Source organism: Chionomys nivalis, chromosome 7, assembly GCF_950005125.1.
Source record: "Chionomys nivalis chromosome 7, mChiNiv1.1, whole genome shotgun sequence".
Classification (NCBI taxonomy): domain Eukaryota; kingdom Metazoa; phylum Chordata; class Mammalia; order Rodentia; family Cricetidae; genus Chionomys; species Chionomys nivalis.
In genome coordinates, this window is record NC_080092.1 from 34,287,974 (window position 1) to 34,315,162 (window position 27,189).

Here is a 27,189-nt window from a genome sequence, read left to right on the forward strand (position 1 = left end):
GAACATTGTACACATAATAAATAAATAAATATTAAAAAAAAAAAAGACGTGGATCAAAAACTAGGTGAGGGGCTGGAGAGATGGCTCAAAGGTTAAGAGCGCTGGCTGCTCTTCCAGAGGTCATGAGTTCAGTTCCCATGAACACATGGTGGCTCACAACCATCTGTAATGAGATCTGGTGCCCTTTTCTGGTTTGCAGGGACACGTGCAGGCAGAATACTGTATGCATAATAAATAAATAAATAAATCTTAAAAAAAGACATGTACTTTGCAAGGGAATTTCCTGCTTTCTTAAAAAAAGAAAAACTAGATGAGTGAAGGACCTCTGAGAGGGAGGGACAGCACAGAAGCTGAGAGGCAAAAAGACATCCAGGCACAGGCGTGCCTCCTCCTGGCATGCGGGTCCCAGACCCTGAAGAAGACACAGGGCTGTGATGGTTTGAATGAGAATGGCCCCCATATCTTTGTGTGTGTGTATGTGTGTGTGTGTTCGAGACAGGGTTTCTCTGTGTAGCTCTGGCTGTCATGGAACTCACTCTGTACACCAGGCTTGTATTTGGAATTTTCTCTGGGCTGCCAACCAGCTCCCAAATAAAGACATGGAGAATAATTATTAATTATGAATGCTCAGCCTTAGAGTAGACTTGTCCCGCTGGCTCTCTTAACTTAATTTAACCCGTTTCTCCTCATTTACATCTTGCCTCTGGGCTTTTTACCTTTCTTTTATTCTGTATGTCCTACTTTCCTGGTTCTTCCATCTCTGTCTGGCTGTCTACTGGCATCTCCCTGGTGTCTCCTTTTCTTTCTTCTCTGAGCCTAAATTCCTCCTCCTATTTACTCTCCCTGCCTGAGGTCCCACCTATATACATCCTCCCTCGTTACTGGTCATTCAGCTTTTTATTAGACCAATCAGGTGCCTTAGACAGGCAAGGTGAAACAATGCAACACATCTTTGCATAGTTAAACTAATATTTCACAATAAGGCTAGCCTCAAACTCAGAGATCTACTTGCCTCTGCCTCCTGAATGCTGAGATTAAAGGTGTGTGCCATCACTGTCTGGCTTTGGATTATATATTTGAATGCTTGGTCCTTAGTTGGTGAACTTTTGAGGAGGGGGTGGGCTTTGAGGTTTAAAAAACCCAAGGTCAGGTCCAGTCTCCCTCCCTCCCTCCCTCCCTCCCTCCCTCCCTCCATCCCTCCCTCCCTCCCTCCCTCTCCCCCCCTCCCTCTGCCATGTGTTTATGGTTCAGGATATAAACCCTCAGCTACTCCTCCAGGGATATGCCTGCCTGCTGCCGCACTCCCTGCGTGACGGTCTTGGACTGAAATAGTAAGCAAGCTCCTTTTATAAGATGCCTTGGGATGGTGTCTCTTCACAGCAATAGAAAAGTAACTAAGACAAGGGTTAAAGTTCACTGTTTGTCCTCTCCAAAAGTTAGGTTGAAACTTAACTGCTAAGGTGACTACAGAGGTCATTAAATCTCGAGAACTCTGACCTCATGTGATGATTAATGCCAGTGTAGCAGGAGCTGTATTCTCTTGCTCACCCAACCTTCACCCCGCCATCATGTGATGTCCCCCACTGCGGGAAGATGCACGGAGAAGCTCCTGCTAGGTCTGGTACGATACTTGCCAGTTTCTACAGCTGTGAGACATCTGTTTCTCTTTATCATAACCTAGCCAGTCAGTGATAGCAGTACCAACGAACTAAATGCAGGAAAGATGGCTCAGCAGTTAAGGTGGAGCTCTGCTCTTGCAGAGGCCCTGAGTTCGGTTTGTAGCCCTCACTCTGGGCAGCCTGCAACCATCTGTAACTCCAGCTCCAAGGAAGCTCGTGCCCTCTTCTGGCCATGGCAGGTACAAGACCTCAAGTGTACATACACATAGACACTCAAAGACATACAGGTTTCAAAAACCCGGAAAACCATCTGGGCCAGTGAGATGGCTCAGAGGGTGAAACTACCTGCTTCCAAGCCTGACACCCTGAGTTCAATCCCTGGAACCCACGTAATGGAAGGAGAGAACAGAGCCAACTTCAGCAAGTTATCTCTGTCTCCACTCTGGGGCTCACACGCATTTGCACACACACACATAGTATTTAAAAATAGTTATTTATTTTTATTTTATATGTATGAGTATTTTGCCTGCAAATACATAAATGTGCACACTTGGTGCCCAAAGAGGCCAGACAAGGGCACCACATCCCTTGGTGTAGATGGTTGTGGGCCACCATGTGGGTACTAGAAACAGAACTTGGGCCTTCTGCAAGAATAGGAAGTACTTTAACTGCTGAGTCATCTCTATGGCCGCATTTTTTTTAAAGTGGGTTTTTCTTATTTGAGACACCGAGACATTGATTCACTCTGCCTCTGTCTGATGGAGGAAGGTCATTTGTCTATGTGTTACTTTCATTGGTTAATCATGAAACTGCCTTGGCCTTTGATAGGACAGAAAATTATATAGGCAGAGTAGACAGAACAGAATGCTGGAAGAAAGAAGCCGAGTCAGGCAGTCGCCATGATTCTCCCACCTGAGACAGACACAGGTTAAGATCTTTCCTGGTAAGCCACCTCGTGGTGCTACACAGATTACTAAATATGGATTAAAGCAAGATGTGAGAATTATCCAATAAGAGGCTAGATATAATGGGCCAGGCAGTGTTTAAAAGAATACAGTTTCCATGTAATTAATTTGGGTAAAGCTAGCCGGTGGCCGGGAACTGGGTGGTGGGACGCAGCCCGCCACTCCTATTTCAACATCTGTCTCCCAAGTGATGGAATTAAAGATGTGCATCATCACTCCTGGGGAAAAAATTTTTTTTAATGTCCTAAAGTTCTTAGAATGGTAGTGTATACTTGTAATCACAACGTTTAAGATGCTGAGGCAGGACAATTTCTAAGCCTTCTAGAATACAAAAGGATCCTTATTTCCAAAGAAGATAAAGGAGAAAAAAGTTCTGGATTATTTTAAAGACAGGCTGAGTGTGATAGCGCCTGCTTGTAGTCCTAGCACTTCAGGGTTTGAGGCAGAAGGATTGCCACAAGTTCAAGGCCAACCTGAGCCACATGGCACAGGCTTCAACAGGCTAAGCCACCAGAGAAAACAGAGAATGTGGTATGGAGGAACAGCAGCCATGTTCTGAACACAGCCCCACTCTGGATTTCTTTCCTCTTGCTAAGGGCACACACTCTTCAGGCCGGCAGCTCTCAGGTACCTTAAGGTCCCTGGGGGGAACCTGAGTGACAGCCACACTTCCCAAAGAGAGGCGGAGACCCTTGAGGTGGGGTGAAGCCCACGAGCAGCATCCCCAGCCTTCCTTCCAGGACTCTTGGGTGTGTAACCTTTTCAGAATCTAGTTCTCTCCATTTCTCTCCACCAAGCTGAGATTTCTTCAGGGCACAGTGGCAATCTCCTTTAGCCCCAGTATCCGGGAAGCAGAAGCACATGGATCTCTGTGAGTTCAAAACCATCCTGTGAGTTCTAAGCCAGCCAGGATACATAGTGAGATCCTGTCTCAAAACAAACAAACAAACAAACAAACAAACAAGCAAATAAATAAAAAACCCAAACCCAAACATCATCAATAACAAAACACAAAATTGAAATTGGGATTTTTTTTTTTTGAGACAGGGTACCCAGGCTGGCCTGGGATGCTGCATTGGCTGAGGATAACCTTGGGTCCCTGATTCTTTTACCTGTACCTCCCAAGTGCTGGGATTATAGACATGACTCAGTTTGTGGTTTGTCTTTAAGACAGCATCTGTAGTCCAGGCTAGTCTGGAACTCACTATGTAACCCAGGCTGTTTAAAAATTCTCTGCAATCTTCTTGCCTGCTCCCCTGAGAGCTGGGACTATAGGCATGAACCACCATGCCTGGCTTCAAATTGGGATTTTTCTTCAACTGGCTTTCCCTCTAGGGTACTGCTTTAGTTATTTTTCCACTGCTGTGAAGAGACATTAGGACAAAGGCAACTCCTATAAAAGATGCATCTCCTAATCCTTCCCAAACAGGGGACCAAGATTCAAACATATGTGTAGTTGGGTGTTGGTTGTTTTATTACTCTTTACTCTTGGGGGGAAGGCAGCCACCCAGCTTCCAAATAAATACACACTGAGTCTTATTCTTCCTTATGAATGCCAGGCCTTAGCTTGGCTTCTTTCTAGCCAGTTTTTCTTAACTGGAAATCATTATCCCATCTACGTTTTGCCTCTGGGCTTTTATCTTTCTCTAGTTCTATATACCTTTCTTCTTTCTCCGTTGATTGCTGTGTGGCTGGGTGGCTGGCCTCTTCTTTTCTCGCTCCTTGATCTACTTTTCTGTTTCCTGAATCTCCTCCTATTTATTCTCTCTGCCTGACAGCCCCACCTATCCTTTCTCCTGCCTGGCTATTGGCCGTTCAGCTCTTTATTAGACTAATCAGGTGTTTTAGCTAGGCAAAGTAACACTGCTTCACAGAGTTAAACAAATGAAGCATAAAAGAAAGCAACACCTTCCACAGTATAAGCAAAAGTAACACATTTATTGTCTTAAAATAATATTCCACAACACACATGAGCCTATGGGGACCATTCTCATTGGAACCACCACAGGGACTTTGTATCTCTTAGGATCTTTGTGGTTTGATTTCCATAGAAGGCTTTGGAAACAATCAATCTTCTATGTTTCCCTTTACAGGCTGGGCAGGGGGTTCGGTCTCCTCTAGTCCTGCAGGATCACTTGGCAGCCACCCCAAGACCTGGCACTTGCTCTCTCCCCTCTCTCTTTCTCTCCACTGGCAGATAGAATTATAAAGTGTGTGATTGGGACTTAGTCTGTGGAGAGCAGGGGAGGTGTCCCTCATAGAGGCAGCTTTGGCATAGTGAGCAGGAAAGCTTCAGGGAGGAGCTGCGGGGCTGAGGAGGAGCAAAAGTCTGACCTGCTTATGTAAGAGTCACAGACCGACTCGTTTTGTGAGCCCAGGCAGCAGAGCTGCTAACTTTAGACTAGAACCTGAAACTTATAATCCTGGAAAGGCATCCGAGGCTGGTGGCTCTGGCAAGAAGGGCTGTGTCCTGGGCTCCACAGTGTGTGCCCTGCACCTGGAAAATGGTGGGTTTAAGAGAGAGGATGGGCCTATGGGTTTGGGGGGAAGAAGTTAGGGCATGTCACAGTGAGCCCTGAAGCTCAGTCTCCTGCCTCTTTCTTCTAGAGCACCCAGAAGCCAACAAACGTGGCTGCTGACTTACTGTCTGCCTACTAGTCATTGCCAAGATCAAAAGGAAAGAACCTCTCCCTGGAGGGACAGAGAGCGAGGCATTGTAGGAGGGGCCACTGGGCAACAATGAGCCCCTCTGCTGAGGATGCCTGAGGGGGTCCAGACTTTTCAGTCAGCATAGTGCCATAGTGCCTAGTTTGACATCTGATCTCAATTTGTGTGTGTGCGTGCGTGCGCGCGCGTGCGTGCATGCGTGCATGTGTCTGTGTGTGTGTGTCTGATATGCATGGAGGTATGGCATTACCATAATGGAGGTAATACAGACACTGCTCTTAACATAGGAAACAGTCTATTAGGCCACACCCACACCCCCTCTGTGCTGACACCAACTGCAAATCTAGGGATCCCCAAGGCTCATATTTTAGAACTCATTGAGACCTCTGCCTTCCTCACAGTCTCAGGTAAAGCCAACCCAGGGAAGAGTAGGGTGGGCAAGGCCAGGAGGACCCCCAAGGAGCTGTCTGCTGGCTTCTGCAGATGGAGCCTCAGTTGGCCTCCACCACTCTCCCCGTGTGCAAACTCACACAGAGCACCATCCCTTGCCTTTCTATCTAGAATGTGTATTGAGGTTTCCTACTCGCTGCCCGTGAAGCCAACCCCAGTCCTCCAGACCTTCCAAGGTCCAGCTGCATATGTTGGGTCAAAGCCCATAACCACATTGTTGATTTATCCTGTGTGGCTAACTCTCTCTAAATGAAGATCCTCCCCTTGGGCAGTGCTTTCTGGAGCTGGGGCAAAGTCCAGACCTCTCTCTGGACAGGGTTGAATTCTTCACTCGTATGTGGATAAGTTCAACCCCCAGCCTGCATCAGGCTGCAGAGTCCATTTTTTTAAAATGTTGTTTTTTTAAAAAATATTTATTTATTTATTATGTATACAATATTCAGTCTGTGGATGCCTACAGTCAGGAAGAGGGCACCAGACCTCATTACAGATGGTTGTGAGCCACCATGTGGTTGCTGGGAATTGAACTCAGGACCTCTGGAAGGGCAGGCAATGCTCTTAACCCCTGAGCCATCTCTCCAGCCCTGCAGAGTCCATTCTTATGGGAAGACTGAACCCCCAGGGCACGGTCTTCAGCTGTCCACATCTACAGTAGAATGCAGGACACAGGAGCCCAGTGGGCTGGTCACCTGCTTTCATGCTGAGGGTCACCCATCATCCACGGGTGGTGTGTCGGACACCAGTCACAAGACAGTGTTCTGAAAAAAAGATGAGGCAGACAAGTCAAAGCCATCCCTGACCCCTGGACGACATTTATCCCAATAAGGAAGTTAGCAAAACTGTGATTAGTCTGTAATTCCGTGAAGGAAGCAAAGAGATGAATGAAGAAGAAACACAGAAGAAAGAACCTGCCTTTGGCTAGGAGCGGAGGAAGTGACCACTGGGCCGAGGACGTAGCTCAGGGAGGGGGTCGAGCTTAGCATCTAGCATGCAGGCAGCCCCAGGGGTCAGGCCACACCACTGCACAAACTGTGTATGGTAGCTCATGCCTATAATCCCTGCACTAGGAGTGGAGGCAAGAGGATCAGGAGTTCAGGTCATCCTTGACTACTTAATAGTGAATTTGAGGCCAGCCTGGCTACAAGAGACCATGTCTCAAGAAAAACAAAACAAACAGCCGTGAAGTGGCACGCACTTTTGTTTCCAGCGTTTCGAAAGCAGAGGCAGATGGATCTCTTTGAGTTCAAGGCCTGGCTGGTCTACTTAGTGAGTTTCAGGACAGCCAGCGCTACATAGTGAGACTCTGTCTAAAAACAATAACAATAACCATAAGGACAAGAGCAAAACAACAACAACACAAACATGAAGTTGCGCCTGTTAGCAGAGGCCATGGTAACAGGTGACTTGGTCAGGTTCTTCAAAGACTTGTGTCACTAAGTCAAGTGACAGAGGCAGGTGCAGCTTCGTCTCTGGGGCAGACCCCATCTTTCTATTCATTGTGTAGCCTGAGAAGACAATGCTTGTCCTTGCGGTACTATGGAATCTTAGACACACACACACACACACACACACACACACACACACACACACACACACTGGCCAGAATGTGCTGAGGAAAGGAGAAACGCTGGTCTTTTCTCGGCTCAGTGGTGTCCTTAGCTCAAAGGTCTCTGGTAGGAATGCAGCCTCCATCAACTGATTCTTCTACACTCAGATTCCAATCCAAGAACCTCGCAGCTACCAGGGCGGGCAGATGGAGGCCTGGGTTTGCTACCCAATAGCGGAAATAGTGAGTGGCCTCACTCCAACTCAGAATCATTTTGATGCAGCAAAGGCAGCAAAACAAAAGACAGGTGAGATGGGTGAGTGGGTAGAGATGTCTGGTGTGCAAGCTGGCCTACCTGTATTTAATCTGTGTGCAGAAGAGAGCTGATCACACATCGCCTTCTCACGCTCACACACATTCTTCGTGCGCCCCACACCTCCTAATAATAAATAGCAAATAGTTCTTTTTCAAAAGATTTCTTTAGTTTTTTCTTCTATTTATTATAAAAATAAATATAATTATTAATAATTACTAATTAATAAATAGTAATAATTATGTTTTTATATGTATGGAATTTTTTGCCTGCCTGTATGACTGTATCATGTTTGTGCAGTGCTCACAGAGGAGGGTGTTGGGTCCTCTAGGACTGACTGGAAGTACAGGTGACTGTGAGTCACCACGTGGGCGCTGGGAATTGAACCCAGGTCCCTTGGAAGAGCGGTCAGTGCTCTTAAACCCTGAACCATCTCTCCAATCCCAGATTTCTTTAGTTGAATGTTATGTGTGTGAGCGCTTGCTGCATGTATGTAGATGTACCACACAATTGCCTGGTGTCCACAGAGACCAGATTGCATGGAACTGAAATCACAGACGTTTATTAGGCACCATAAAAAAAAAAGCTGGAAATGGCCGGGCAGTGGTGGCGCACACCTTTAATCCCAGCACTTGGGAGGCAGAGGCAGGCAGATCTCTGTGAGTTCGAGGCCAGCCTGGTCTACAAGAGCTAGTTCTAGGACAGGCTCCAAAGCTACAGAGAAACCCTGTCTCAAAAAACCAAAAAAAAAAAAAAAGCTGGAAATGGGACCTGGGCCCTCTGTAAGGACAACCAGTGTTTTTAATGGCTGAGCCATCTCTCATGTCTCTAAAAAGAGCAATCACAAGAAAACAAAAGGAGGGCTGGAGAGATGGTTCAGAGGTTAAGAGCATTGCCTGCTCTTCCAAAGGTCCTGAGTTCAATTCCCAGCAACCACATGGTGGCTCACAACCATCTGTAATGAGGTCTGGTGCCCTCTTCTGGCCTGCAGGCATACACACAAACAGAATGTTGTATACATAATAAATAAATAAATAAATATTAAAAAAAAAAAGAAAAGAAAACAAAGGGATGTGATCATCATCTGTACAGGTTGTTGATGGTGATGGTTTCCTGGATGTTTGTATCTAAAGTCATGGAAACATTTTATGTTGTTGTTTTTGTTTTTTCTTTTCTCTTCTTTTTATTTCGAGACAGGGCTTCTCTGAGTAGCTCTGGCTGTCTTGGGATTTACTCTTTAGACCAGGCTGGCCTCGAACTCACAGAGATTCACCTGCCTCTGCCTCCTAAATGCTGGATTTAAAGATGTGTACCACCAAACACAGCTGAAAGGTGGGAATTTTATGTATTAAGCATGTATAGTTTTTATATATTCCAACCACACTTCAGGAAAGTTCTTTTCAATTTTTTTTGGTTTCATTTATATATGTAAATGTGCGTGTTTGTGAATGTGTGTCACATGAGTGCAGATACCTGCAGAAGCCAGAAGAGAACATCAGAACCTCTGTAGCTGGAGTTACAAGTGATGAGCTTCCTGATGTGGGTGCTGGGAACTGAACTCAAGTCTTCTGGATGAGCAGGAAGTGCTCTTAACCCCTGAGACATCTCCAGTCCCAGGAAAATAGGTTTTAAAAAAGATCCTTAGCCAGGCATGGTAGTGTACGCCTTTAATCTCAGGACTCAGGGGGCAGAGACAGGAGGATTTCTGTGAGTTGAGACCAGCTTGGTTTACATAGTGAACTCCAGGTAACCAGGACTACATAGAGAGACCCTGTCTCAAAAAAAACAAAACCAAGGGCTGGAGAGATGGCTCAGTGGTTAAGAGCATTGCCTGTTCTTCCAAAGGTCCTGAGTTCAATTCCCGGCAACCACATGGTGGCTCACAACCATCTGTAAAGAGGTCTGGTACCCTCTTCTGGCCTGCAAAAAATGCACACAGACAGAATATTGTATACATAATAAATAAATAAATATTTAAAAAAACCCAACCAAACAAACAAAACAAAAATATCCTTGCTGGTGGGTGGAGACAAGCCTTAGTAGTTAAGAGCACTGATTGCTCTTGCAAAGGACCTGGGCTCAATCCTTAGCACGAACTTGGTGGTTTGTAATTCTTAGTATCCACTTTATGGTTTACAACCATCCAGAACACCAGGAATCTGACACTACCTTCTGACCTCCGGGGACACCAGGCATGCATGTGGCACATAGACATGTATATAGGCAACATACAAAAAGTAAAATAAATGGATCTTTAAAAAAAGCATCATTGCCGGGCGGTGGTGGCGCACGCCTTTAATCCCAGCACTTGGGAAGCAGAGGCAGGCGGATCTCTGTGAGTTCGAGACCAGCCTGGTCTACAAGAGCTAGTTCCAGGACAGGCTCCAAAACCACAGAGAAACCCTGTCTCGAAAAACCAAAAAATAAATAAATAAATAAAAAAAGCATCATTGCTGGATATGGTGGTATGGTGGTACATACCCGTGATCCCAACAGTTAGGAGGCTGAGCAGGAGGATCACCATGAGTTAAAGGTCAGCTTCAGATATAGAAAGACCCTGCCTTGGGGCTGGAGAAATGGCTGAGTGGTTAAGAGCACTGACTGCTCTTTCAGAGGACCCAGGTTCAATTCCCAGCACCCATATGGCAGCTCACAACTGTCTGAAGTTACAGTTGCAGGGGATCTGACACCTTCATACCAATGCACATAAAGTTAAATAAACCATAAAAATATTAAAAAAAAAAAAGAAAGAAAGACCCTGCCTTAAGGAATATACTTACAGGGCCCCATAACTAGAATGGGAATCTCTTGCCATTGTCTGGCTTGCCATAACCTGCCTGTAGTCTGTAACGTGGTCACAATAACGCGGACAGCATTATGATTGTTCCCATTAACAATTATGAATGAGGATTTCACCACAGAAATCTCTGGAACACTTTAGCAGGCTGCAGATGATGGGGGTGGGACAGGACTGAGGGCTCATCAATCCCCAGGACCCAGATGGAGAAATCAAAGAATGGGGACCCCTGCAAGCTGTCCTTAACCTGTGCATACATAAATAAAAATTGAAAATATAATTACAAATACATATCTAGTATAAAAAAGAATTTCCCTAAGGTGAATATATATAATCAAGACAGGGTTTCATGTAGCCTATGCTGACTTTGAGCTCACTATGTGGCCAAGGATACACTGAACTGATCTAGCCTCTAAAGTAATAGAGTAAACTAGTCTTACACTCATAACTCCCTAAATCCCTCCCTAGATGGTTTACTTTGTTCTGTGTGGAGGAAGGCAGCAACCAAGTTTAGTACCAAAAAAAAAAAAAAAAAATCCAATGTAAACTAGGCACACACACACACAAACACACACAGCTGGGAACCTACTGTCTCAGCTGGGAAGCGGCAGGGGAGGCTAGTGGCATCATACTCTAGCCACTGCTGACCTCCGCCCCAGGTGGGATTTTAGGGAACTCTATTTCCACAGCTAGAGATCTCCTCCAGGGTCTCACTGGTTCCTCCTCGGGGGGGGGGGGGGGGGGGGGGAGAGGAGAGCAGGGCTCTGTCACATGACACTGCCTCCTCCAAAGAAGCACACACTCTGGAAGTGATACTGGGTCGTTTATCCCAAGAGAAACTATGGTAGGGCTGGCATGTCCCCACAAGTCAGCAAGACCTCTCTGGATTCACACGGAATTGACTAGCTCTGGGGGTGGGTACATGAGGAAACGGGTCTAAAGCCTCTTGCAATCCCACAGTGCTTTGCTTGCTTTTCAGGGCGGACAGAGATGCAAAGCGAGCGGAGGAGCTTGCCGACTCCAGGACCATCCCCTTGTTTCTCTCTGACGCTGATTTTTCTTAGTTCAAATTTGCAAGGAAGAACCCTACTGGTCGGGGTTGGGTCAGGTTTTCTGTCCCTGCCCAATCAGCTTAGGCAGGCTGGGAGAGGAGGGGACCTGCTGCTACCTCCCCCTAAAGGCTGTGACTGGGAAGGATCAATGAGTCACCCAAGGGCTCACTCCCTATCCAAGCTGATTTTCTTTACCTTTCGTGTGCAGCTAACATTCCCTTCTGGAAGGAAAGAGATACATAAAGGGCAGGAAGCTGCCTAGCAAGCTCCAGGTCCTAGGTTTCCTCCCCAGCACCAGAAAGTAAAATAAAAAACCAGGAAGCTGTTGAAAGATATGAGACTTGGGAAGTTCAGTTATCAGACTCGTGGGATCCCTAACTAGATAGCCAACAGTCGCTGGAGACTCGGGTTGAACAGCCTGCTAGCTGTGCACTGTTCCAGGGACATACGCAGCTTTGGGGGCTGGGAACTATGATGGGCTGGGTTTCTCAGCTACCTTGAGTCACCTTGTAAATGCCTTCACACCTTCCTTGGTTTGCCAAGGGAGACTCTGGGTGGAACGCTTCAGTTGGCCATCAGTGAGTAGCTGTTTATCCTCTCCAGGAAAAGCGACACAAACCGCTCTCTGAGTCTTAGTCTGCCTCATCCCCTGCCCCATGTGTTTCATTTTAAGCTAACACCAACATTCCCAAGTTGAGGCTCTGAGCAGCCAGACTTTGTGCCTATGGCCACACAGCCAAAAGCTGCCTGGAAGCTGTCTTGGTGATTTCAAACTCTACCTGGGGCAGCTGGGGAGGACAGGGGAAGCCACTAGAGCTCTCCAGGCTGGGGGACCTGAAAGGGATGCTGGGCTGGTACTTGGAGGGTGAGGAGGACCTTGAGCATTGGCTTTTTGCCCCACAACTGGGCATCAGAGCCCAGGGCCAAATGTAAGACTCTTGGAGACAAGTCTTCCCTGTCTCTCGGTCTTGTCCTTCGGACTCTGTCTCACCTTCTAGCTCCCCAATGACTCAGCAGCTTACCTAGGCTTGCCTTACTCTGGGAGTGGGTTGGGTCTTTGTTCTCAGGTAGATCTGCAGACTTGGGAAGTTATAGAAAAACTGTGGCTTGAACTCGGGTTCTTCCAAATGCTAAGCAAGCTCTGTACCACTGGACTCTATGTCTGGCTGCTCCGAAGCGCGCGCGCGCGAACACACACACACACCCTTATCAGTTCCCTTCTTTCAGCCCACTGGAACAGCATTTTAAACCCAGAGCGGCCGCCAGTATCCCAGCTGCCTTATTCAGCCACAACTGGCTGTGAGCAACCAACCAACTGGCGCTTTCTTCGCTGGACCCCAAATGCCTGGATTCTCCTAGGACGTCTGCTAGTTGCAGGAAAAGGGTGTAAGATCCTCATTCACCCTCGATTACACAGATTCTTCACGCTTGTTTTGATTTGGTTTGGCACGGGACGCTGAGAGCCACTCTAGGGAAGGAGACCACGTGCTGATGCCAGGCTGGGAGAAAGTGACGATTCGCGCCACACTGCAGGAGGGCAGACATCCAGAACCCGCGTGACCTCTCCACGCACTGAGATTCGGCAGGGAGTCCCCCCAAACTCACTTTGCCTTTTCTAGTTTCTCAATTGCTTGGGAAATGGCGGCTAGCGGCTTCGCCACGAGGGAAAAATAGCACGCAAATTTGCAGTGCAGAGCCGGCTGTCAGGGGAGTTTAATTCGCAAATCACTCGTTGACGCACGCGGGCGTGTCGCAGGCTCCGGAAACCTGGTGTAGCGAGGTCGGAACGCAAGACCATAGCCGCTCTGCTCTATGCAGTGCCACCTCCGGAGCCCCAGTGTCCCCACTGGGCCTCGGGATGACTCGCAGTCTCGAGGCTGCGCAAGGAGCCACAAGACTCCGGCGCCCCTATCCGCTGAGGTCCCCAGGCCACCGCTCAGTGTACCGGAAGCTCCCCTCCCCCGTCTTCCCAAATGCTTCCAGCAGCCTGGAGGCTCTAGCAGTGACCCGCGTGTCCCCGCGCACGCACACACCTCACGCACGTCAGCCCCACGCTTCCCTATCGCTCCGTGCCCGGGTGCACGCAGGCCTTTACGCGCTGTCGCACACGGTCACAGAGCCACTGAGGGTCAGAGCATTGCGCGAGGGGTGGGAGGAAGACCCCGGGACAGATCTGGGCGCTGTCCGAGGTGGAGCCGGGGGTGGAGCTTCGGGGCCGGGCGCGCAGAGCTGGGGCGTGTCCGCGCCGCCGTGATCCGCGCCGCTCCTCCCTCGGCCCGCTCCCTGCGCTCGCAGCCTCCTCGCCGCAGCCCCCGCCGTAGCTGTCGCTGCTCCCGCCGTCACCACCTCCGAGGTAGGCGCAGCCGAGAGGGCCCGGGCAATGCCTGAGTCCCTGGGGGCCTCGGGCAGCGCTTCTGGGGAATCTCGAGGGAGGCGATCGAGGGACGATCGGGCGAGGGCGCAAGGCCTAGGAGAAGGGCCCAGGGAAGGGTGAACCAGGGAGGATCATCGCGGGCCTGGAGGGTCAGCGGGCGGGTAGAGGAGGCCTGGAGGGCGGGCGCCGAGCGGATCTCCGGAGGGAGAGATCCGAGTCAGAGCATGCAAAACATCTGCAGTTGGGAGAGAGGGGCGATCTGGACAGACGAGCGGAAGGGCAAGGGCAGCCGCGTGCAGGCCCCGCGGGCCGCGGGTGTAGGTGACCTTCCCCGGCTGCGCCCTCTGGCTCTAGATCTTTCGGCGTGGATCTGGAAGAGAGACCCTTCCTTAGCCCAAGCTCTTCCCCGCCAGCCCCGAGAGTCTGTGCAGACCCAGCTTCCTCCGCTGAGAGGACGAACTCCAGGCATGGCCATACCCTGGTGCCCCTGGCCCCTACACTCCCTGTCGGCCCACACCCGGTGTAGGTGGCGCTGGGTCCCTCCCGCGCATGCCACTGCCTTCCCAGACGGAATGGGCTGTCCTGGGTGGACTTAGGCCTCAGGGACTAGCACCTGGACCTAGACTGGAGGCAAGACCCCAAGAGGAGCCGTATGCCTTGGCCTCCTTGGCCTTAGGGATGGATTCCTTGTTCTGTGTCGTCAAATGCGACTGTGCATTCGGGAAACTGTTTTCAGGGCCTGACATCTGATTGGAGGCCCACAACTCTGCGTGGTTTGTCCAAGGTCACACTGGTAGGAAGATTTCAAACTTCAGGGTTTTTTTTCATCTGAGAATTAGGAGCAATTATATATACTCCATTGAGTTTGTGGGAAAGAATAAAATGATTCGATTAACAAGAAGCCTTTTGGCATGCAGAAGGACACCTTAGAAACTTTGACACTTTTGAGGAGGACTGAATTCACCCCGGCACCCCCCCTGCTCACCAGACCATTTGTTTCACATGTGTCCTGGAAGGAACTCAAGTCTAGTTCTGTCATTTTAATACCATTGATACAATGTTAGTAACAAACATTTGTGCACCGCCAGGTATTGAGTAACTGGAGGATAATTTATGAAACACTGTCAGCTGTCAGGTAGGGAGCATCAGGTCAGACTGCAGACCCAGCTGGCTTGCAGGAAGAATCTGGGCTTAGCCCAGTCCTGTGCCGTCTAAAGACCCCTCCCCTTGACCAGAGAGATGGGTGAAGGGCTTCTTTACCCAGGCAGCTTTGTCTTCAGGATCTTGGGTGGAACCACTTGGCCCACAGTAGGTGGGTAAGAAAGGTCTGTGGGACTAAATTCATTTTTTTTAATTTTTTTTTTATTTTTCGAGACAGGGTTTCTCTGTGGTTTTGGAGCCTGTCCTGGAACTAGCTCTTGTAGACCAGGCCGGTCTCGAACTCACAGAGATCCGCCTGCCTCTGCCTCCCAAGTGCTGGGATTAAAGGCGTGCGCCACCACCGCCCGGCTGGACTAAATTTATTTTTAAAAGTGTCTATTTAAATGTACGTGTCTGTGCCTATGTGAATTTGTGTGTATGCATGCAGGGGCCCTCAGAGTTCACAAATAGGGTATTGGATCCCCTGAATCGGAGTTATAGGCAGTTGTGAACCGCCCGATGTGGGTCTGGGAATCAAACTTGGGACCTTGGCAAGAGCAGTATGCACTCTTAACCCCTGAGCCATCTCTCCATTTTTTTCCATACCACCCTTCACTACCCTAGCAAGTGGCACATGGTTGGTCCACATTCAACTGTGGACTCTTGAACACCCATTAGGAGACAGGGGCATCTCACTCACTTCTGGAAGCTATCCTGGCCTCACAGAATCACTGACGTTTAAAGAGCTATAGGGCACATATTCACCTACAGCGGTAGCCATGAGAGATGAGAACCAACTCTGACATTCCACAACTTTCCAGTTCTTGTGGGGACTTGTCAAACGGGTGTTTCTGGGCTTGGAGCTAGAGTGACGCGGGTGAATGGGATTCTGGCCAAGGTCTTAGGCCTGATGCACTTTCCCTTTCTGACAGGTGTCTGTGGGGTGGTGCCCACTGTCCTGTGGCTTTGAGTAAGGTGCCCACCCCCTCCCCGCGCTGTAGCAGTGGGTGCTCCCAGGTGATTGCTTTTTTTTCTGATCTCTAGAATAAGGCTTTAGATGGGCTGTTTGGGACCACAGAGTACTCATGCTGGACCAGAGGCAGGTGTAGACTCTGGACTCTTGAGATGGTTGTGGTAAGAGTAACCCTGCCCACTCCTCACTCCCCACTCCCCATCGTCAAGGTGATCTGAGGCCCTTTACTCTTAAAGAAATTTCCCACGGTATGAGGGACACCTCCGGTGGTAGTGACCGAGGGACACCGGCCGAGAACTGCTAAAGCCAGGAGGTCATCCCCCCAGGATTCCAGAAAGGTTGTGGTCTGTAGCTTTGTGCTTTTCCCAGGTTCCCGTGGTAGTCATCAAGAAAGGAGGTTGGAAGCATGCTCAGCTGTGCCTGGGCACAGACCTTCATTTCACTGTTAGTCACGGGATCTAAGCACTTTACCTAGAGCTGAGAAAGAAAAAACTCCAGAGGGCAGCCTGGGTTCTCAACACTGATCAGATTGACAAGAGGCACAGGGTCTAGCTCAGGTTAAGTAACTTTCCTATGTCTTGTTTTTTTCTGTTATGGAGGGTTTCTTTTATTTGCTGGTTTAGTTATTTCATTGTGTTTTTTTTTCTTTTTTTTTCTTTTTTCTTTTTTTGCTTTTGCTTTTAAAAAGTTATTTGTTTGGAGGTGGCAGCCCATGTAGAGGCCGGAGGACACCTTTCCCATCTTCCTGTCTCCACCTGAGTTTTGGGATTGTAGCTGTGTTCCATCACACCAGGGTCCGCTGTAGAAGTGTGATTGTCGCTGTTGGCCACTCTGTGACCCTACTGTGTATCCTTGGCGGCTGGCACAGGGTAGTTCTCTGCTCTTACCCCCATACTGCACTGCTGCTGTGCTTTGAGGAGCTCGTAGGTGTGAGTTTGTAAAGTAGAAATCACCGTCTGGTCAGGAACAGAGGAAGAGATATGTAGCTGGTGTTGGCCATCTGCAGTGGACAGTGCCCAGATGAATCAGTCCTGTTTCCAGCAAGGACCTTGGAGCTGAGTCTTAGAAGGGCTGGTTTTCCCTGGGATGACACGGGAGGTGCTCTTCCAGGACCTGCCAGACAGCATCCAGCTGAACAATTCCTCTTTATGGACAAGGTGGACTCTGGACCCTGTGGGTCAGAGTGAGTCTTTGACATGATGCTCAGAAACCATTATTATAATAGTGAATGTGCAAAACAAGGGCTTGGTGAGATCCCTGGCCACAGACACAGCGACAGAAGCTATTGGGTGAGCATGGAGCACAGTAGAATGCTTGTCCAGCATATAGGAAGCCCTGGGTCCCATCTCCAGCACTGTAGAAAGTCAGTCTGATGGGGCATACACTCTGGTAGAGGTGGAGGCAGAAGGATCAAGTTCAAGGTTATTCTTGGTGACCTAATGAGTTTGAGACTCACTGATGGGCTACTTTATACCTTGTCTCCAACAAAAATAAACTGAGCAGTGATGGTTTATAACTTTAATCCCATCACTTGGGATTAAAGGGAGAGACAGAGGCAGATTGGGAGGCAGAGGCAGGCAGGTCTCTGTGAATTCAAGGCTAGCCTGATCTACAGAGTGAGTTCCAGGACTGCCAGGGCTACACAGAAAAAACAAAACCAACCAACCAACCAACCAAACAAAAACACTATCCATCTGCTCATTAACCAATAATTTGACTTATCATCTATCATCTTGATAGAATTCTGGTTGTGTTTGTTTCATGCTTGCTGTGTTCTAGCCACAGTATTAAATGCTTTATATTGATGAAAAATGGGGTCAGAGAGACTGACTAACCTGGGGTCTTTTACCTAGAAAGGGGAGTAGGATGTGGGTCCAGATGCTATTGATTCCCAAGGCCGAGTGCTTAAAGAACTGTCTGTGTTAACCCCCATGCTCCTGTCAGGGCTCTTGAGGTGCCTGTGCCTAGACCTTCGACCCTAAAGTGCTGGCTGCCTGCATTAGCCTTCCCTTCTTCACGGGTGGGTGAGTGGGTAGGCAGGCTGCCCTGAGTCAGCTGTATTCTCCCAAGCCTTTTGGAAGACTGTGCTGCTGGTGGTGTCCCAGCTTCCAGAGTGTTTTAAAATAGAAGCAACGCCTGGAAAGCCAGGCTGCCCCCTGTGAGACTCTGGAGGGGGGAGGGAGGGCAGCTGCTTTGGGAACATAGCCTGCTTCCAGAGCAAGGGCCAGTGCCTTGCTAGCTCTGGATCCGGTGACTGTTCCCTGGACTGCCTTTGCTGCAAAGATAGTGCTGTGCTGGTGTGTGTGTGTGTGTTTATGTTTATGTCTGTCTGTTGTATGTGTGGGAACTCCTGAGCTGAGCCTGCTTTCCTCTGGGAGGTTGAATCTCCGCCCCCATACCCCCCACCTCGGTCCCAATGGCTGGGGATAGGTAGCTGATTTTGCTGTAATTGAACCTGGCCTCTTTTATTTTCATTGTGTGTGTTCTCCCTGAACATATGTTAGCACACCACATTCATCTAGGTCCGGAAGAGAGCATCGGATCCCCTTAAAATGGAGTTACAGGTGGTTTTCAGCCCTTACGTGGGTGCTGAGAACCAAACTGTGGCCCTCTGCAAAAGCAGCCAGTGCACTTAACTGCTGAGCCATCTCTCCATCCCCTGATACCGCTTGGGTCCATTTCTGCTCTGGCAAACCACCCAAAACTGTTGGAGAAACAGCAGAGCCAAAAGTTGTCCCATGATTCTCTCCTTCAGAGGGGACTCCTGGATGGTGATGGGGGAGTTTGGTCACTGTGTTGGTTTGACTCCTGACAGTATCTAGCACACTATTGTCTGGTTATCCCTGCGTATAGTGAAGTCATTTGCAAAAATGGGACTGGGATTTAGGGTACCTGAGAAAGGGTGTGGCTGTGGGTCTTTTCATACCTGGGGGCTCCTCTGCCTTCCTGATGTCCTTCCCTAATCACCTATAGCTACCTGGATGGTCTGGGAGATGCTGTAGCAGGGTGGCTTCTGTTCTTTGGGAAGTTGTCCTGTTTCCCCCTGGCTTTTGGAGGTGGGGGGGTCTGAGCTCTCTGCGGGTGTTATCAGCATTCAGAAGACTTTATTTCCTGACTGGGTGTGATATCCACAGTCACCCTGATGCCTGTGACACCCACAGGTAGAGTCTATGTCAGTTTTGGGGTTCTGATGGGTACATAGTGAAGAATGAGCCTGGTCTTTTTTGTAGAGCATTGCTGCCTGCTCCCAGGCAGTTTGCCCTGGCGCAATTCTCACATACACTGGAGTTAAGGAGTTCTGCCCTGCTCTTGCCTCCTGGGCAGAGTGGCTCAGATGTTGGTGGTTCCTTGGGAATGGAATGTGCCCCTATAGGCCTTGCCCAGTGATAGGGCTACTGTCTCGAGTTTTAATTGGTTCTTAGAACCAATATGGACACTATCTATATAGCTCTTTTCCTTCCAGCATCTTAAAACTTTATTTTATATCAATGGGTGTTTTGACTGCATGCATGTATGTATGTATGTATGTATGTGTACCATTTGTATACCTGGTGTCCCCAAAGGGCATTGGATCTCTTGGAATTGGAGTTACAGACAGTTTTAAGCTACCATGTGGGTGCTGGGAATTGAACCCAGGTCCTCTAGAACCAGCCATCTCTCCAGTCTCTTCTCTTAAGAAAAAAAAAAAAAAAGCCAAGTGGTGGTGGTTCATGCCTTTAATCCCAGCACTCAGGAGGCAGAAACAAGCAGATCTCTGTAAGTTCAAGGCCAGCCTGGACTGCAGAGCAAGTTCCAGGACGGGCTCCAAAGCTACAGAAAACCCTGTCTCAATGCACACACAAAGATTTATTTTTTATTTTATATTCTGTATGTGCGCTATGTGTGTGCAGTTCCCAAGAAGCCAGAAGAGGGCCCAGGAGCCCTGGAGCTGGTTTTATTGATGGTTGTAAGCCACCATGTAGGTGCTGGAAACCCAGCTCAGTCCTGTGAAGAGCAGACAGTGCTCTTGGCCTCTCTGCCTTTCCTCTAGCCCTCTGACATCTTGACTGTCATGACATATTGGAACATTGCTGACTTCCGGTATCTTCTGCTCTTCACGGCAACCACATGGTGGCTCACAACCATCTGTAATGAGGTCTGGTGCCCTCTTCTGACCTGCAGTCATACACACAGACAGAATATTGTATACATAACAAACAAATAAATAAATATAAAAAAAATAATGAAGTAGAATGAAAAATGGAAACCACATCTGACCCTCATATCTACCTTCCTGACTCCCTGTTCCTCCGAGGCAGCCATCCTGTTCATGGGACCCATCTTTCCTGTTCCCTTCCGCTCGCTCACAAGTTGGCAAATGTGTAAAGAGGCACATGTAAAAGGACCTTACATTAATGACGAGGAGTTAGAAATTTCCTGTGGTGCACTGTTTTCTTTTTATTTTTTTTTGAGATAATGTCTCACTGTGCAGCTCTCACTAGGTCGACTAGGCTGTCCTTGAACTCACAGTTCTGCTTGCAGCTGCCTTTGAAGAGCTGGGACTTAAAGGCGTATGCCGCCACACAGCTTGGATTTTTCTTTTCTTTTTTTTTTTTTGGATTTCTTTTTTCATTCAGCTGTACTTAGTGTTCTAAATTCTCACATACAAATCTACCACTATTTTTATTGTTTTGAGACAGTCTCCTAACTCAGGTTTCTCAAATTCCCTACGCAGTCAAGGATGACCTTGAACTTTTAATCCTTCTGCTTCCCTGTCCAGTGCTGGAATTTTGGGCTTCTGCCTCCACATCCACCCCACCTCATCGTTACAATGACTATTTGGTAGTCCTTAGTCTGTTAGTACCCTGCTCTTGGTTCATTTTCCTAATGACGAGCATGTTGGTAACTTCACCTCTAGGCTTGGTGTGGTTAAGCAGTGAGCATAGGTTTTTGGGTGCTGAGAACGCTACAGTGGGGTGTGTTCCTAGGAGTAAGATTAAGGCTGAGTTCATTGTCCCTTTATTGCCCTCCGAAGGGACTGTATCCACACCCTGTTTCCTGGATCTCAACATTGGCATTTTGCCAGTCTTGGGGTTGTCACTCTGCAGTGACTCCTGGAATGAAACCCGTGCCTGGTGTTGAGACCTGAAACAGTAAACTCTGAGGGTACTGGGTCCCTCAGCCTGGGCTCCCCTCTTCCTTAGAGAGGTTCCTGCTCTGGGGGTCTCCCGGTCTAGTCTACTCTGGCTCCGCAGCTGCCTTGCGTGGGAAGTGCCTACTTCCTGGTTACATTGTAATTTTCTTGTTCCTATTGTCAGACAGAGTTTCTACTTTCCTCCTTTTGTTACAATGATACTCTTTACTAAGCAGTGGGCCTAATAGCCCTGGTTCATCCCGAGCTTCCCACCCGCTCCCTCCCCGCCCCTTTTATTCTCTGCCCTTCTTCCTTCCCTTAAATTTTCTGTTTGCAAGTGCTTTGCTTTTGCGCATGTGTGTGTATCACGTGTCCACAGAAGCCTAGAAGAGGACGGCTAGCATTGTAGATAGCTATAGATAGCTGTGAGCCCCGTGTGGGAGTTGGGGCTCAAATCCAGGTCCTCTGCAAGACCAGCGAGTATTTTTAACCTCTGAACCATCTCTCCAGCCTCTCCTCCCCTCCATTTTTGAAACAGGGTCTTATGTGGTTTAGGCTGGTTTTGAACTCACTCTGTGACCAACGCTGACCTTGAATCTCTTCTATTCCTTCTGCCTCTACCTCCCGAGGGCTGGGATCATAGTCCTGTGCTACCAAGCCTGGTTTCTGCACTGCTGAGGATAGTGCTCCGGGCCTTGTGCTAATGCTAGGCAAACCCTCTCCCAGCTGAGTCTCCTCCCACCCCTCTGAAGCTCTCTGAAGCTGTTGCGGCAAAAAGCACTCAGAAAACGCAACTTGCAATACTACTTTTTTGGCTGATGAGAAGGCTCACTAAAGCTAAAGGCTTTTGCTGCCAGGTCTGAAGACCCGAGTTCGGTTCCCAGAACCCACATGGTGGGAGGAGAGAACTTAGAACTGCAGGTTGCCCTTTGACCGCCACAGGTGTACCATGGCACACACAGACTCACTAAATACATGTAATTAAAAATCTCACATGCACCACCCATTGCGTGTTTGCTCACGAATGCCCATTATATGCCAGGCTTTGACATCTGTAGATGCATTTGGACAAACATATGCTTAAGGCTCTGAGGAGCCTTGAGTTCAGGGTGTGGGAGGAGGAGGGGAGGGTGGGAGCGGAGTGAATGAGCAGCTGTCACATAGTTGATGAGTCAGGAAGATGTTGCCGTTCCCCCCACCCCACCCCCCAGGCCCCACGATGGGGTTTATGTAAGTGTGTTGTGTAGCCTGCTAGGTGATATACAATCCTTCCCCTCAGAGCTTCCAGTATGGCTGGGTATCCATTCCTTAGGCTGGAGGGGTTGGCTTTATTTGTTCAAGGTCGGCCAGGGAAGACTTGGGTTGGTAGGCTGGCAGACTGGAGGGGAGGCGGGGAGCTCTGCCGCTTGTGACTTGCTGGTCCTCTTCGAAGCTGATCTGCTTTGACGCGCCCTACCCACCCTGCTGTGTTCTTACCTTTTACTGACATGAAGCCCCCAGGCCGTGCTTCGGTTCCAACACCCAGGCAGAGCTGTAGTCTTTTCAGGCCGCCTTCTGATTGTGTGCGGGGTTGGCTGACTGTGTGCTGGGCTGACTGTCTGGCTGACTGTGTGCTGGGCTGACTGTCTGGCTGACTGTGTGCTGGGCTGACTGTCTGGCTGACTGTGTGCTGGGCTGACTGTCTGACTGACTGTGTGCTGGGCTGGCTGCCTGACTGTGTGCGGGGCTGGCTGCCTGACTGTGTGCGGGGCTGGCTGCCTGACTGTGTGCGGGGCTGGCTGCCTGGCCTGTCTTGGGCTGCTCTGCTTCATGCTCAGGGCCAGCTTCTGAAGGGGTGTAGGTGATGCTGCAGAGGGCCGTTCTGTGGAGACAGCTGTGTATCCACAGTGCCTGATGACTGACCTTCTGGTGGGAGGAAGGCCTCGGAGTGCTGGCTTCTACCTCCAGGCAGGGTTAAGAGAGTGAGAGGATGCATTCCTTTCTAGCCCTCACTCTCTGACTGAGGAGCCTGCGCTTTGTTCCCACCAGGGAGGCCTTTCTGAGTGAGTTCTGAGATGTGAGGAAATGGGTGTCTTATGGGTGCTGTTTATTTTTGTCGGGAGATTGTGCTGCACTGGAGAGGCAGAACCCTCCTCTTGTCTCAGGCTGCCCTTAATCCTGTTGGATAAACACATCACAGGATGGGGCATGGGTGCCTGGAGGGCAGAAGGGGAAGCCACTGAAACCTAGTAGCAGGGGGCATTTGATGATGCTCAGAGGGGTGTTGCCTCTGGCCCAAGAGAAAATTTGACTCTCCTGTATATATTCCCCTTCCCCCGGAGGGCACACCTTCCAGGCTGGATGTGGACAAGCCTGTCACCTTGTCTTAACGGCCTGGACTTGGGGACATTATGTTCCCCTCTCTGTTCATGGGTCTTAGGAAAGGGTGTTAACTTGCAAGTGGGAAAGCTGGTATCCTCAGTGGCTGACGTAAAGCGTTGGCAGCTAGAACTGTTTTTGTGTGCTGCAAGTTCACTTACATGCAGCAGGTGCCAAATAAAGGCAGCATGGTAGAATAGTCAGAGGGGACCCCATAGAGCCTGCCCCCCCCCCCCAGCGCTGGCGTCCCATCTCTTGTCCTGGACACTAATCTCCTTAGTGCTGATAATTTAGCTGATGTTTGCTGTGGTTTTTTTTTTTTTTTTCTTTTTCTTTTTTAGCAGGTGGCTTTCCATGCTGGGCTTGGGATTAGTGTCAAAAGACGCGTTTGGGGAACACTAAATAGTGAGCGCTCTGCCGTTTACTCAAGGTGGGATCCGGTCTAGATGCAGAGGTGCCTGTCTGCAGGGTGGGTCCTGGGGGCAGACTTTTCTGGAGGTCAGGGAAGAGTAGCAGGAAAGACCTGGCCTCTGACAGACTGGAGACACAGCTCCCCAACACTGCACACATCCCAAATGCTTGGTCTCCTAGCGCTCTCAGATGGAGACAGGAAGATGAGAAGTTCAAGGACATCCCTGTCCACGTAGTGAGTTTGAGGCCAGCCTGGGCTGTATAAGACCCTGTCTCAAAAGAAAAAACAAAAAATTAAAAACTGAAAATCAGGCACATATGTGGGCAGGCACACTATCAAGATGGCTCAGGGGTTAAGAGCTCTGCTGTTTTACTTTATTTATTTATTATTTTTAAATACGGTTTCTCTGTGACCCTGGTTGTCCTGGAACTCACTTGCAGTCCACGTTGGCCTCCTGAGTGCTGGGAATAAGGGTGTGTTTTAACACTGGACCTGAGTTTGGTTCCCACCTCCCACTTTGGGTAGTTCCTGTAACTCTAGCTAGCTCCAAGAGATATGGTGTCTTCTGGTCTCTGCAGGCACCTCAGCACATGTGGCGCATACGTCACATACACGCATTCACACACACACAGGTGTATACACAAATATAAAATGAAATCCTAAAAATCAGTCAGAGTGTGGGTTTTAGCGACCTTGGATCCTTCAGGTGGGCCTGGTCCCTCTGTTCCCACCTGTTGGGGAGAGACAGCTCTGTCTACAGATGGCTCTTTTTGTTTGCTTTATTTTGTTCATTTCTTAAATCTGTTTTATTTTATATATGTATAAATGTTTTGTCTGCATGTGTGTGTGTACACTATGTGCATTAGATTCCCCCGGAATTGGAGTTATGGACAGTTGTGAGCCACCATGTGGGTGCTGGGAATTGAACCTGGGTCCCCTGCAAGAGCAGCAAAGTGCTCTTAAACAAGGAGCCATCTCTCCATATCCCTGTGTTTGTGTTTTCACAGATAGCTCTTTAACCCAGGCAGAGATGGGGAATGTTCTGGGCTCTCTACTGAGATGCTCTGCAGGTCTGCTGGGCTGTGTTACCTTCCAGCCCAGGGCTGAATGCTGCTGACTTTTCTTAGGAAGGGTCAGGCCCATCTGGCCTGAGGTGTGTGTGCCATTTTTCCAGGCCTGGGTGTGAAGTCTGCTGCCTGCCACTGGGGTACGTGTGCCTGCTGGAAGGGGCTGGTGGGAAGAGGAGAGTCCCCAGTTCTAGAAGAGCTGAGAGTAGGGCAGGATGAGCAGAGCCTCTGAACATGTGAAGTCCAGTCCGGACTGCGGACAGCATTGGATCCCATGGTTGGGTCTACTATAGTATGCACTGAGTTTGGTTGTGGGCTGTTTTTTAATTTTTTAAATGACAATTATTTATTTATTGATAGGTTGATTTATTATGTGGAGGTCACAAGGTAACTTTTGGGAGTTGGTTCTACTTTCCACCCTGCTTGTTTCAAGGATCCCACTGAGATTGTCAGGTGTGGCAGCAGGTGCCTTTTCCTGCTGGGTTATCTTGCTGGCCCTGCTCTGGGCTCTCTGTGGTCTCTGAAGGGAAGACTTTGGTCAGTTGATATTGACTGTTTCCTGGGATCACCTGAAGTCTTTCCCAGGGGGTTCCCACTTGCCAGGAACATACAAGTATATTCCTGTTTGAGAGTGCGTACATATGTCACACCAGGCATGCGTGTGTCACACCAGGCATGCGTGTGTCACACCAGGTGTACATGTGTCGTGGCATATATGCAGATTCAGTTTGGTAATTTATGTGTACGATATCTTAAAAGTGAAAGGAACCAGGCTGGAAATTTAGCTCAGTTGGCAAAGTGCCTGCCATTGTACACAAAACCCTAAGTTTAACCCCAGCAAAGTACAAAGGAGGCCTGTAATCTCAGCAGTTCAGGGGTAGAGGATTAGAAATGCAAGGTTATCCTTTGCTATAATAGAAAGTTCCAGGCCAACCTGAACTACATGAGACCCTGCCTCAGGAAGAGGGACAAAAAGGGGAACCACTCTTTAGGTTACTGAAGTTAATGATGCTGAGATGGGACTTTGATTCCTGGTGCCTTCTCTTCTAGGACAGAAGTCACAGTGTGCGCTGTCCCAGAGCAGGATTTAAATTTTTTCTATACAGCTTGTCGATATAAAACCTTCCAGGAAGCCGGGCGGTGGTGGTGCACGCCTTTAATCCCAGTACTCGGGAGGCAGAGGCAGGCGGATCTCTGGGAGTTCAAGACCAGCCTGGTCTACAGAGCTAGTTCCAGGACAGGCTCCAAAGCCACAGAGAAACCCTGTCTCGAAAAACCAAAAAAAAAAAAAAAAAAAAACCAAAAAAAAAAAAACAAAAAAAACTTCCAGGAATATAATGTCATCCTTACAGTGGAGACCATTACAGTTACTCTCGTTCCCTGACCACTGAGATGCTGAATAAATATTTGACTCAGTCATGTGTAACCACCAGCACCCTCTTCTGGCCTCCTAGGGTACCTGCACCCATGTGTGCGTACTCACCCACAGACACATTAAAAAAAAGAAAAGCTAAAAAGAAGAGTTTTTAATTTGATGATACTATTGATGGAACCCAGGGCCCCATGTATGCTTAGTGGGTATGCTACCCCTGGGCTCTAGGCTCAGCTCCCCAGATAGTACTTTGATAGTGGCTTTTGTTTTGTTTTGTTTTTTGTTTTTGTTTTCAAGACAGGGTTTCTCAGTGTGTAGCCCTGGCTGTTCTAGAACTCCCTCTGTAAGCCAGGCTGGCCTCAAACTCAGAGACCTTCCTGTCTCTGCCTCCCAAATGCTGCATTAAAGGTGTGCAGTACCACTGCCTGGCTGATAGTTGCTTTTAAAAATAAAGGCCCAGTGGGGCTAGAAGTGGCTCAGCAAGTACATGCTGCTCTTACAGAATCCCATCTTCCACGGAAATTTAACTATCTGTAGCTCCACTTCTAAGGAGTTCCAGATAGTTACTGACTTTCCCCCTTTTGGCCTCCTCCGGCACCAGGCATGAGTGTTGTGCATTTACATACATGCAGGTAAATGCATAAAATAAAAATGAATAAACTTTTAAAAGCCAAAGTCACACTGGAGTGCAATAAATGTTTAAAGCCTTGCTTGGTGGAACAGCACATTCCTGTAATCCCAGAGGCTGGGGGGTATCAGGAGTTCAAGGTCATCCAGGGCTACTTAGTGACCTGAGGCCGTGAGAAAATATTCTGACCAAAGCTACTTGAGGCAGTTTGTCCTGGCTCAGTGTTCAAGGGTGCTATATACGGGGCAGGAGATGCTGTATGCAGGTGTGTGTGTGTGTGTGTGTGTGTGTGTGTGTGTGTGCACCATACATGGAGCGGGAGGTGCCATACATGGGGCAGGAG

At 48.8% G+C, this 27,189-nt stretch overlaps 1 protein-coding gene across 3 annotated transcripts in view; it reads left to right on the forward strand.

Annotated features, from left to right (window-relative positions):
• The first annotated feature begins 13,464 nt into the window (after positions 1-13,464).
• The window catches only part of Vdac1 (voltage dependent anion channel 1), a 29,938-nt gene continuing 16,213 nt past the window's right edge, over positions 13,465-27,189 (forward strand). For 2 of the 3 annotated variants that reach the window (XM_057776102.1, XM_057776103.1), the window contains exon 1: positions 13,465-13,762. Coding sequence is in view for 1 of the 3 variants with exons in the window: in XM_057776101.1 (XP_057632084.1) it covers positions 16,049-16,057 (9 nt within the window). In the remaining 2 variants the exon portion in view is untranslated. Of the gene's footprint in view, positions 13,763-15,967; positions 16,058-27,189 lie in introns of those variants that run through there. The other variant, XM_057776101.1, reaches the window with a different exon arrangement.